This window comes from Octodon degus, unplaced genomic scaffold (assembly GCF_000260255.1).
Source record: "Octodon degus isolate 3935 unplaced genomic scaffold, OctDeg1.0 scaffold00045, whole genome shotgun sequence".
Classification (NCBI taxonomy): domain Eukaryota; kingdom Metazoa; phylum Chordata; class Mammalia; order Rodentia; family Octodontidae; genus Octodon; species Octodon degus.
In genome coordinates, this window is record NW_004524621.1 from 6,000,356 (window position 1) to 6,012,357 (window position 12,002).

The following is a 12,002-nucleotide window of genomic DNA, read 5'->3' on the forward strand; positions in this document are numbered from 1 at the left end:
CTATGTGGTTTGATCTACAATCCCCCATATAGCACTAGCTTTAGGATTTACCAGCTGGGACCCCAGCCCCCAGAACCATTCTGAGAACTGAGTGTGTATCATAGGGCCCTCACTCAGGCTGCCTTTGGAGGTCTCCCTTGGCCCCCAGTGTCCCAGCTGCGAAAAGGACGAGGGACATGGCCTACCTCCACACACTGCAAGCTGCTTGCCAGCAGGCTTCCCCCAGGGTTATGTGTCAACAGGTTTTTACAACAGAATGGACACAAAACATGAACAGTGCTCGATAGTACATGGGCACTTCACTCACACATGTGCGCACACACCAGGGTTCCAGAGTGTGGCAGGACCCACGGCATTTTATTCGATGAGACCCCAGGGCATGGATGACAGTCCCTTGGCGATGAGGCTCTAAGAGAGAAAGTGCAGATGGTAGCCCTGAAGCAGATGCATGTCCTGGGCTTGCCCTCCTTATCCACCCCAACAGAAGTTGGGGACCACAGGCATCAGAGGCTAGGCTGACCCATGTGCTGCCCTGCCTACATGCAGTTCAGTCGGTACCTGGGCACCTGCATGGTGCTGCTCATCCCTGCCCGGTCACAGCACTACCCGCTCTCCAGCGGCCGTTTCTTCTTCCTCTTGAGCTTCTGGGTGCCAGCAGCTTTTGCTGGAGCAACACACGCCTGTCCAGCCTGCTTCCTCTTCTGGCAGGGCCCTTTCCTGCCACTGGCTCCCTTGTGCAGCCCAGGGCCAATCCTCTTGGGCCTCTTCCTGCTCTTCTTCCCCTCATCTCCAGGGCTCAGGTCTGGACTCGGTGCTGCCTCCTGCTCAACTTCCCCTGTCAAAGCAGCAAGGTCGTATGGATAGGCTGCCCAGCTGTGTTCCAGGACGAAGTTGGCAGTGTGTGGATAATGCAGCCACGACAGCCATGGGGACACTGTCTGCAAGGACAGCACACTCCACAGCAGTCTGTGCTGCTGGGAAGCAGGGCCTCCAGAAAGACCAGTAGGAGTGCAGGAGGACGCTCAGGCGTGGGAGCAGGTGCACAAGAAGAGCAAACAGGACAAGCCAGGGCAGGAAATCATGGGAGATGACTTGAGCAGGGTGCCCAGGTCCTAGCATCCACTGCTTTTGGCCTGGGGACACCCTCCAATCTTTGGTCTCAGCCTTCTCTGCTCCTCCTTTGCTTTCTTCTTCAGGGGCCCTTAGGCCCACTGCATCACCATCTGCCCCAGAACCGTTCCTCCCTTGGCCCTTGAGCCCACGGGCATGTGGATGGTGTGGCACCCTCCCTGCAGGGTCCCAGGCTGGGCCATAGGCAACCTTGTGCCAGTGTCCTTACACCCTACCTCTTTGGCTTTGTGCTTGCCGCTGCAGCCAGCGCCGCTTTGCCTTCCGCACCCTCCTCCCTGCCAGCAGACGACTGCAGGCCTTTTCAGGGACTTCATCCTCAGGGAAGTGACCTGAGGAGCAGAGCATGGTCAAGAGGCACAGTGGGCAGAAAAGGCCTGCAACAGCCCAGGAATCATCGTTAACCCGTGACGAAGAGAGAGCCCATGCACAGCTTGATGTTCTTGACTCCAGAGGGTGGGACTACAGTAACAGACTGCCTGATGGATATGTTGATGTGTGGGCTGTTGTCTGGACGGAAAGCAGGGGACAGGCATGTGACAAGATAGGGACAGCTCATGTTCCCACTGGAACAAAACACTGGCATAAGCCCACCTGCCAGGTGAAATGCACCAACGCACACAGGACTGCATGCTGAATGGGTACATGGAGGCTCCTTTGTGGCCCACACAGCCAAGAGGACACAGATGTGGCCCAGAAGCACTGTTCTCCCAAAACCACGAAGACCACACCCCACATGCAAAGACACCATGGCTCCCAAGTCTGAGCCACTGGGTACTGCTCCAGCCTCACCTCCAGCCAGGTCCTGCAACCTGTAAGAGACAGACACCATTACCACTGACTGGCTCTGCACCCACAGGCACCTTCCAGGTCCTTAGTGGGACCCTAAATAGTGCCCTCTGAAGGCTCTGAAACCTCCCTCCCAGCCGAGGCCTCTTTAGGTCAATGCAGAAAGACTGGAAGAGTGGGCTGTGGAGAAGGCTGGGCACTTTGGGGACACTCACTTGCGGATGACCTTGTAGAGGCGCTTCCTATTTTGAGAGGGGGTGTTCTGTTGACTGGCTGCCTCAAATAGCCGGTTGGCAACTGCCTCGTAGTCAAACTGCCACAGAAAGGGATGCCAGTAAGATACGATCAGTCGCCTCTGGACCCCATGTGGACAGCATGAGACTTTGCCGTCCTAGCTCCAAGGCTGCCCACAGGATCATGAGGCACCAGTGTGACCCATCTCCTGGCAACTTCAGTTCTCCCCATGCAGACAGATAGACAGTAAGCAAGCCCACATATTTATCTAACCCCAGGCCACTAGACTTTACTAATCCAATAGGCAACCAGCACTAAAATCTCAGAAATTCCACGTCTCCAACTACAGCATTCTATGTTCTGAGCTGACTCCCAGCTGGTACCAAATGCCAATGTCAAGGACCCAGTGAGACTGCAGGATGGGTGCCTCTTCCAAAGCTGAGCCCAGCTGGTCCCCAAGCTTTGCCTGCCACTGTGACACTTTCTCCCTCCCAAGCCGGGGATCGTGGGAGGATGAATCTCAGCTGCCTACCTGGAGGACGGGGCCGGTGCTGTCCTCATCATCTGCCACCTGCTCTGGGGAGCCTAGATCAAAGGGACCCCATGAGCCCGAGCCCCACACCTGGTACGTGCAGAACACGGGGTCCCAGGACCCCTGTGTGCACCAAGGGGCCTCCCGGGGGCAGAAAACCAAGGTGTGGACAGGAGGAAACACAGTCAAGGGAATGGGCACTACAGGCAGCAGAAGATATGCCAGGATTGTGTAAGTAAGGACGGCAAAGGGCCAGACACAGGTGGCCTGAATGGGGACTGGAGACAAGGGCTCAGGCTGGGCTGAGGGACAGGCAATACGGGACAAGAGTTTGCTTCAGGGGTGTGGACAGGATTACAGCAGGTGCTAGAATATCTGCCAGGAGATGCCTGTGTGACCAGGACTACTGTTCAAAGAGGGGACACAGGGTAACATAAAGTACCAGGGGCAAAGAGCCTGGGAGCCCACAAAGGGAGTCCTGAAGTGGTAATGGGTGCAGACCATCAACAGGATCTGACACGGGAAAATCCTGCAGTGTCACTGGGACTGGACGCAGGCCGGGCTGACACCAGCACGACAGCACTGTTCCCAGTCTCTGTGAGGGCCACTTATAAGTGGTACACTGGGCCCCACATTCCAGGACCCAGAGGCCCTGCAACCCTTGTGGGAAGTCTGGCCAAGGATCAGGATCACACTGACTGCGGAGACAGTGGAGAAGCCAGCAGCAGGCAAGAGGCAGGCAGGCCCCAGAGAGCCACCTTGGAGCTGGGCTGGGCAGTAGACAGCAGGACAGTGCCCAGAGTGCTGGGAGAGCAAGGGTGGGTAGCCACGAGACCCCAGCCATGCTTGCTGAGTTGCTCTGGCTGTGGAGTCATGCAGGGCACCAGGGAGGGTAGAGATGAGGGCCCAGCAGGAGGCAGGGAGAGCAGCCCAGCAGGAAGCCAGGGGCTTGGTCTAGGATGGGTGCCAGGTCAGGTGCCCAGAGTCAGGCATCCCCGCACCTGCAGGCAGCTTCTGTGGTGGCAGATCATGCACACGTCCACCATCTGGTGACTCCTCATCACCATCTGCTTCATCATCACTGTCTGACACCTCGTCCTTCCCTTCCTGCGCATTCAATTCCTTCATGAGGTCTTCAATGGCAAAGGGGGCCTGCTCCACAATCGTCTCGAAGATGCCTCGTGTGATGTTGTGCAGAACCAGGGAGCTGAGGTGAGGCAGAGCCGGACACTCAGATGGGCAGTGATGCCCGTCCTATCACCCTCTGGGCCCAGGCCAGGGTCGCACAGAACCACAGCTCCTGAGGCAGCTGCAGCAAAAGGAGAGCAGGGCTGGCCTATCCACTTACTCCTTAGTGTGGGCGGCAATCCTACAGAAAGGCTCCACAAATCTCAGGTTCTGGTCAGCTGTGAGCTGTGGAAGCAAGGGCAGCAGCTCAGCCTCAGGATGCACCCCAAGTCAAGCTGGGCTGAGCCACCCTCCGGAGCCCGACTCACCTCGGCGGCGCCCACTTTGGTCAACTCCTCTAAGAAGACCTCGAGGAAGTGGCTCTTCACACCATTGGGAGCCTGGCTGTCCTCATGCAAGATCTCAGTCATCAGCAACTGTAGCAGCTGCTCGATGTCCCTGTGGGGATGGGGGTCAGGATCCAGTACCACATGTACACCACAGCCCCTATTGTAAGACTGGCAGGAAGCACAGCTAGGTGCCCCAACCACTCTGAAGCACTGGGTCTAGGTGTAAGTAGCTGTATCCCACTTGGAAACATGCAGCATGACCTGGCTATGGAAAGGGCCACATGCCATCACCCACACGGGCCTTCTATTCATTATGCAGGAGAAAAGCCTGGCAGAGGCACCACCCCACCCTACCTTACAGGGTCCTCTGCCACAGGGGACCACCAGAAGTCACACCAGGCCTGGACAGAGCAGGGCAGGGGAGGTACAAGCTATAAGCAGGGAATACTGGGGAGGTGACACGAGTGTCAGTTTCTCTTGGTGCAGCGAGGGCCTCTGAGGTGCCCAAAGCGAGCAGTTACAGCAGTATGGGAGCAGCTAAAACCTGAGGTGGGATGGGAGTCCAGATCCCCTCATCTGCAATTATGAAACATGTTCCTTAAGGAGTCCGTCCCCCTGCCAGCCTGGGCTACCCAGTGAGATCTTGCATCAAAAAACCAAAAAACAAAAATAAAGGGAGTGCTTGCCTGGCAAGCGCAAGGGCCTGAGTTCAATCCTTGGTTCCGCAAAAAAAAAAAAAAAAAAAAAAAAAGGGGGGGGGGGGGGGGAGGCTGTAAACAGGAGACTCACTATGAGTCCAATCTAGTAATGAGAGCCTGAGCACCCCTAGACTCTGCCCTAAAAAAGCGGGGGCGGGGGGTGGGGTGGTCCCTGGACTCCAGTGAATGGAACTCTGGTTAGCAGAGTTAACCCCTATAGTTAGCAGGGGGGGAAAGCAAAGCCTCAGTAGCCTCAGGGAAAGGAGACAGACATGACACCAGGTACAAACCCAGAGAAACAGGCAGCACTTGGAGTCAGCCTAGGGGACGAGACACAAGAGAGCAGCTCTGTGAGCTGGGCTGAGGGTACAGAGGGGCATGAGCCAGGCCAGCACAGGCTGCCCCTGCAGGGGATGTCACCAGGACTCTTCGGGAAAAGTGACCCTGAGGGCAAAGCAGCTTCTACGGTAACAAACAACAACCACAGCTGAGCACTACATGGGCACAGCTGACTGAGGAAGGGATGTTGCCCAGGCGCTCCTCCTCAGAAGAGGAACTTAGGCCCGGTCAGGGATCACTCCCCTACACCCCTGCAGGGCAGTCAGCTACAGCAGTCCAGCCACAAACCCACAGGAAACTGTTCTTCCTGCACCCAGGAGCAGTTGCAGTGACACCTGCTCAGCCTGCCGTGCATGTTTATCATTCACAAGTCAATTCAAACTGGCCCAGAAAAACAAAAGAAGCTAGCTGCTACCTAGCAGCAGCACCACCAGGAGGCTGCTGTTGGGAAGATGGACCAGGTGACCCTGTACATCCGTCTCTGCAGACACAGGACACCTGTGCTGGTTCCACACAGTCACTCTATGGCACCAGTGGTGGAATCTGGTCTTTAGCTCAGCTGCACCTCACACCCCTTGTGTGAAACAGGGCCTTATTATGTTGCTCAGGTGAGGATCAAACTGTGACCCTGCCTTGTCTATGTAATGGTTTAAAATTAATCATCTGAAGAAAAATAATTATCTCTTTGAGTTAAAATTACTTTCCAGGGTTGGGGCTGTAGCTCAATGGCAAAAAATGGGAGAGTCCCTGGGTTTAATCCTTAGAACCAGAAACAGACAAGGAAAAGACTTAATATTTCATAGAAGTTTTCTGAGTTCTTTTTTTTTGTGTGCATGTTTATTTAGCACAGGGTCTAGAGTCTCACTACATAGATCAGACTCCCAGTGATCCGCCTATGTTCAGGCTCCCAATAGCAGGGATTACAGGCATGTACCACCACTCCCAGTGTCACTTCCGGTCTCAGTGCGCCCTGAGGGCAGGGCTGGCAGGACATGAGTTCTTTATACTAACCACACATTATTCATAAAAACATTATTTTAAGGGCCAGCCAGATAGCTCAGCGGACTAAAGTGCCTGATGAGGCAGACAAAGGGACCAGCATTCGATTCTGGGCATGCCACGCTGCAACAGCAAATGAGACGGGGCATGGTGGTGCAAGCCTGAAATCCTAGCTCTTGGGAGGCTGAAAACAGGAGGATCGCTACGGGTCCAATTTGTGTAGTGAAATTCTGTAGACCCTGTACTAAATACATTAAAATTTTTTTAAAAAATTATTTTAAACGTTATTTATTAATTTAAAAAATTTTATTTTATTTTTTTATGTATTATTATCAAGTCTATTGCTCAAGTTACCAGTTATAGGCATGTAAGACTGATCAATTCAACATTAACTCTTTCTTTTGGTAAACCTTAACATTTTTCCATGTCCTTTTAATTTTTTCCCCATAATTTTATTGAGAAACAAATAGCAATGAGACAGTTTCAAACCAAATTGGTAGGACAGTTTCAATAATTAACACATTGCATACTCTCTTCCTAGTGGTTAACTGCTGTACAAGAAGCGGACTTGATATCCTATTTACAAACACCATTAGAACAAATCCCTCTATCCATTAAGAGAATGTAATTATATATCTATCCTAATCATTTTGAATACACAGATACAAAATGGACATTCATCTGTATCCCCTTTTTTTGTTTAGTTCCGTTATTTGAATATTATTGGTGTGCTAACTCAGCAAAATATTCTAAAAAGAGTCCAGTAGTCCATAATAGTATTGGGTCTTCTGCTTGACTGGCAATGTCAGAAATTGTTGACCTGAGTCCCCTACAGCTCAACACAACAGCATGGCTTTACTTCTTATACTTTGTTTTTATACTTTTCTGCTGGATGGTTAAGACCAAGATAAAGCAAGACCTATGCAGCAAGAGTTGTAGCTTTTGGGTCTGATAACGTCAGTGAAATCCCCTCAGGATTTATCCTGAGATCCTGTACCTCACATTGTAGATCCTTTGTCAGTGTCAGCCATGTGGATGAGTCAAGGCCATTGCTTGGCCAATGTGCTCTCTGTGAGAGCCTGAGAGAATGGTTTCTCTCCATGTGACTCTCCTTAGGCACACTCTACATCATCCATCACTTTCCTCTTTGGAAAAATCAATTTAAAATATTTTAGAAAGTGCCTGGCAGGGTAGTGCACACCTGCAATCCCTAGCACTCTGGAGGCTGAGGCAGGAGGATCACTGCATGTTCTAGGCCAGCCTGGGCTACACAGTGAGATCCTGTCTCAAAAATACAACACACAGACCCCAAAATATTTTAGGAAGGTGGCCAGCACCATCTGCAGGACAACAGCTGCCACTGTCTGTGAAAGCCCACATGAAGCAGCTCAGAGCTGTGCACACAAGCACATTCCCAGTGAGACCATCAGCATGACAAGTCTGGATGACCTAAAGTCTTCTACAGTCAGGAACAGTAACCCATGAGGACACAAGTGGCCAGCTCTACACGATCTGGCCTAATCAGCTGCAATAACTAGGAGATAATATTAATGTGATGGGGGACCATTTAGAGTTTTCTAGCCACCCCATCTCCAACACCACACGGGCACCCTTCAATGGACAAAGAATCATAAGGGAACCCAAGCCATCCCAATCACAGACTCGTGCGCACTGACCTCTCTCCCCATCCTCGCATCTTCACGGCCTTCAGGGACTCATTCAGGACCATCCGCATGAGCTTTGCCACAGAAGGGAACAGACATTACTAGGAGCAGGGCCCAGGCTCCACTAATCATACTTCCCCTTCCCATGTGTGCGTGGGGAAGATGCCTCAGGAGACCATTACGAATGGGATGAGGACACAACCCAGACCCGGTGGAGCAGGCCTGCAGCCAGTGCTACTGCTCAGTGGAGACAGGGCCACCTCACCAGATAGAACTTATCCAGGCGCAGCCGGTCAATGCCTGCCCACTCACGACTCATGGTCTGCCAGAAGGTCTGCAAGAACAGGTGCTCTGCGGGAAGGAGGGGGAAGGGCATGGATGCCAGCACCATGGAGAGAGCATACTGCGGCTGGGACAGAACAGGGCTTGGGCTGCACCGGTGCAGGCTGAGCCTGAGCACTGCGAGGGCCAAGGACACTTATACTTGGCAGGCAGGCACATAAGCTCAATACCTCATGCCAGACACAGGGCACCCTGGCTGAACCATTACCCCCAACATCATGCATATATGTCCTGACCCCATAGGGCCTCAGACCAGGATAAGGTCTTAAGGTAAACAGGGCGGGCTATCAAGGCAGGTTCTAATCTACTTTAGCTAGAGTCCTGACCAAGTAGTCAGGGCACAGGCATGCATGGAAACTGTCCTGTGTAAGCAAAGGAAGGCCCACCACACATGCCAGCGCGTCACTCCCTGCTGCTCCCAGCTGTGTTAGAACACGCACAGCCTCCAGGACCCCGAGAGCCTAGGAAGGTCTAAGGCAGCAACACACAGGCCACATCCCCAGAGGTGGCACAACTAGACTAAGATCTGCGCATCAGGATTCTTTTAAAGAATCATTTTTTAGCACTGGGTCAGAAGCCAGGGCCTCACACATGGCAGGCAAGCAGTCCAGCACTCAGTTACATCCCTAGGCCTTTTTATTTTGAGAAAGGATCTTGCCCAATTTCCCAGGTCGGCCTTGAATTTGTGACCCTCTTGCCTTCTCAAAGTAGCTGGGATTATTGGTACATGTCACCATACCTGGCAAAAATGTCAGGATGCTTACAGGCTGCCCAAGTGATCCTAATGTGCAGGTAAAGTCAGAACTACTTATCACGGTCAGGTTAAACACATAAGAAAAAATACACCGTAGTTTCACAACTATCAGGGAACTCAAATTCTGTGGGATCACCTCACTGGCTCTTCATCCTAATTTCATACGGCAGGCCCCCAGTCTCTCCTGTTCCTGAGGGGATTCCACTGGGTGAGGGAGTGCGTACAGGCTGCTCCCCTCATGACTACACCCACACACAGGAGGCTTCCTGCTCTAGATTTCAGAACATGAACTTCTGTGGCTGCAGCTTTGACTCTCAGCTCTGGCATCTATGGAAGGGCTCAGCCATGGCAGAGCTACTCACGTGCCTCTGTGGTCTGAAAAGCATGGATAAGCTGAGCAATGGTCTTCCCTAGCTCCTCCTGTGTAGGAAACAATAAAAACACATTTGTCCCTGCAGCACTGTGTTCTCCGGATGGTGAGGACACATGCAAACGTCCCCTCATTCTCAGGGACCAGCTGCCAGGGGTCTCAGCCCTGTGGAGTCCAGTTCTACAAGTTTCCCCTGCTGCAAAAAGCCCCTACCAAAGCCAGCGCCAACAGATGGACAATGTCCTCTGCACTGAGACTGTACTTTGAATAAGAGGGTAACTGTCACAGGGGCTGTGGTACAGATGGATGAGAGCCATCTTACCGGCCAGACCTGCAAGTCACTGCTTGGCTACTCTTGCTTGGTTGCAAGATTCCAGAGCCTCCTCTGAAATATAGTGTTTAAAATATGAGCCTGGTGTGCACATTAACAGTTCAGACTTTGAGAACCATTTCTAAAAGGTCAGCAGGGGCTGGGGAGATAGCTTGGCGGTCTAAGCACCTGCCTGGCAAGCCCAAGGACTGGGGTTTGATCCCTGGTACTGCATGCCATGCCAAGCCAACCACCAAACCTGATGTGGTGGCACATGCCTGTAATCTCAATGCTGGGGAGGCTGAAACAGGAGATCATTACAAGTCTGAGCAGTGTAGCAGCTATACCAAACAAATAAAGATTCATAAAAAAATTAAAAATAGCCAGCAGGGGAAATCCTTGTCTCAGAAGACGTATATGCTGCCCCTGAATTGTCATTTTAGTACTCATGTGTTTTGATCACAGTGGGAACAAACACAAAACAACTCACTCCACCAGCTGCCCCACTGCCAGCAGTACCACTGCATTCATGCCTGTCCTCCACACGTGCTGGGGCCACCAGCCACACAGACCAACACAGGGAGGCCACACAACTCTGTCGTCTCTATTTATGGGGGAAGGGGGTCAGCCACCGCCCTCCAGGCTCCCCCAGCGTCTCAGGCCACGTGGCTGTGCACTCACCTGCAGGAGCAACTTGTCCTGCATCCACATGCAGTAAAATAGCCCTTTCCATATTTTCAGCAGTTCATCATGCGTGAAGCCACCTGCAACCAAACAGCAGAGTTCACACAAAACAAACTTGACCCTTTAATGCCCAGAAACTGGGTCGCCAGGACTTGTCCAAAGTCCCATGTGCTGTATGGGAGGGACAACTGGGGTAAGGGGGCTGGATGTGTGTGTCACTGCCCCTCCCCTCAAGCAAACCTTCCAACTCAGAGCCTGCTGCACTTCTGGCTGTGAGGTCCCCTCCAGGTAACTTCCTGCACCCACTAAACTCTTTTGAAGCTCTATAAGCATCAGCCACCATATCCCACTCAGGGTCACAGCTCTGAACCTCTGTCCTTTCCTGACTGGATGGCGGCCACAGCTTGACTATAGGTGACTATTCTCCAGCATCCCACTGAGACATGCATCTGTATTATACCTCAACTAACAAAAGTTAATTCACCATTCAGGCTAGGAAAGAAGGTCAGCCCACATTTACGGAGGCTCTGTGTGCTGGAAAAAGCCTGCCCGAGGCAGGATCCTCAGCCCACAGTGCGTAACTGCGGAGCTTCCTAAAACACAGGGCACCAGGGCTTCAGATTCCACTGGGCCAGGCCCCCAGAACAGGAATTTCCAAGAAACGTCCAGGTTATGCTGAAACCGAAGGGAGTGAAAGAGGCACACACTGAGAAAAACAGGCAAAATGAACAGCAAGAGGCTGGTTCTCGGCCCCGAAGAGGTTACAGAGGCGCCGGGACGACAATGCCAAACGCACATAGAACCCTGCCAGACGAGTTTGGCCGTGCGGAGATGTGGATGGCCCGAGAGCCCGGGACGCGACCCGGTGGTGAAGCCTTCGCTGAGGGAGGCAGAGCAGACTGGGTAAGGAACTGGGGAGGTGGGGGGGGAGGCGGCCTAGTTGTGCGACCATTTCAAAGGCGAGGGCGCCGACCACGCGGAGGCCCCACGCGCCTCGGAGGCCCGGCTCACCTGTGGCCCGCTGGGACCTGGCGACAATGTACTTTCGGAGCTTCCGCACCGCTCGGTCCCGGGTCACCTGCTCGTTGCCCGCTAGACGCTGTGCCAGCTGGATCTCGGGGGGAAGCTGCACGCCCGGACCCATAATCCACACCCCCAGGCTCAACACTAGAGCTAAGCGGCGGCGCGCGTGTGACGCAGGCCTTACGTCACAGCTCGCGGCGCCGCCGGGCCCTACGTCACGCTCCTGCGACGCCCTCTGCGCCCGCTCCGGGGATGCCACCGGGCTGCTCTCTACCGCCACGCAGTGTCCTGGCTGTACAATTGCAGCCTGTGAGGAAGGTGGGCAGCGAGGCGACCAGAAAGGATTGCTCGCAATCTCTGCCACAGCAGGAAAAGGGTAGAGTGAGCCCACTTGCTTCACTGCAAAGTCCCGGCGGGCACGAGCAGCAGCGGTGGCGCCACCTGAAGGCTGTGGTGCCGCACAGCGCGTTGGTAACTGCGGCCGCTTAGAAAGGCTGCTTGGAGACAGCGCTTACAGAGCATCTCCCCGTGCGCGCGCCCAGGGGCCACGCTCATGGGGGGTGGGGGGCGAGGCGGCGGGACCTGAAGGCATCCGCCCTTTGGAGCAGAGGAAAAACCG

The 12,002-nt window shown here is 53.5% G+C and overlaps 1 protein-coding gene across 2 annotated transcripts; it reads right to left on the bottom strand.

The window, feature by feature from the left end:
• Positions 1-338: 338 nt before the first annotated feature.
• On the bottom strand, positions 339-11,562 carry Rrp1 (ribosomal RNA processing 1). 2 transcript variants are annotated; one of them, XM_023716091.1, is made up of 13 exons: positions 11,372-11,562; positions 10,358-10,440; positions 9,359-9,416; positions 8,166-8,251; positions 7,913-7,974; positions 4,180-4,309; positions 4,032-4,096; positions 3,685-3,890; positions 2,684-2,736; positions 2,133-2,230; positions 1,921-1,940; positions 1,347-1,460; positions 339-835 (listed from the first exon to the last, which is right to left on the bottom strand). In XM_023716091.1, the coding sequence occupies exons 1-13, from the start codon at positions 11,502-11,504 to the stop codon at positions 603-605; spliced, it is 1,341 nt and encodes a 446-aa protein (XP_023571859.1). In that variant the 5' UTR covers positions 11,505-11,562; the 3' UTR covers positions 339-602. The 2 variants fall into 2 exon arrangements, with proteins under 2 accessions (XP_023571859.1, XP_023571860.1); XM_023716092.1 differs by lacking the exon at positions 9,359-9,416 and having other exon boundaries at positions 11,372-11,458.
• Positions 11,563-12,002: the final 440 nt, after the last annotated feature.

Coding starts and splice junctions, on each gene's coding strand:
- Rrp1 (XM_023716091.1), bottom strand. CDS start 11,504: ATGGGTCCGGGCGTGCAGCTTCCCCCCGAGATCCAGCTGGCACAGCGT. Junction 10,441..11,371: donor CAGGTCCCAGCGGGCCACAG/GTGAGCCGGGCC, acceptor GTTTGGTTGCAG/GTGGCTTCACGCATGATGAA. Junction 9,417..10,357: donor AGGACAAGTTGCTCCTGCAG/GTGAGTGCACAG, acceptor TTTCCTACACAG/GAGGAGCTAGGGAAGACCAT.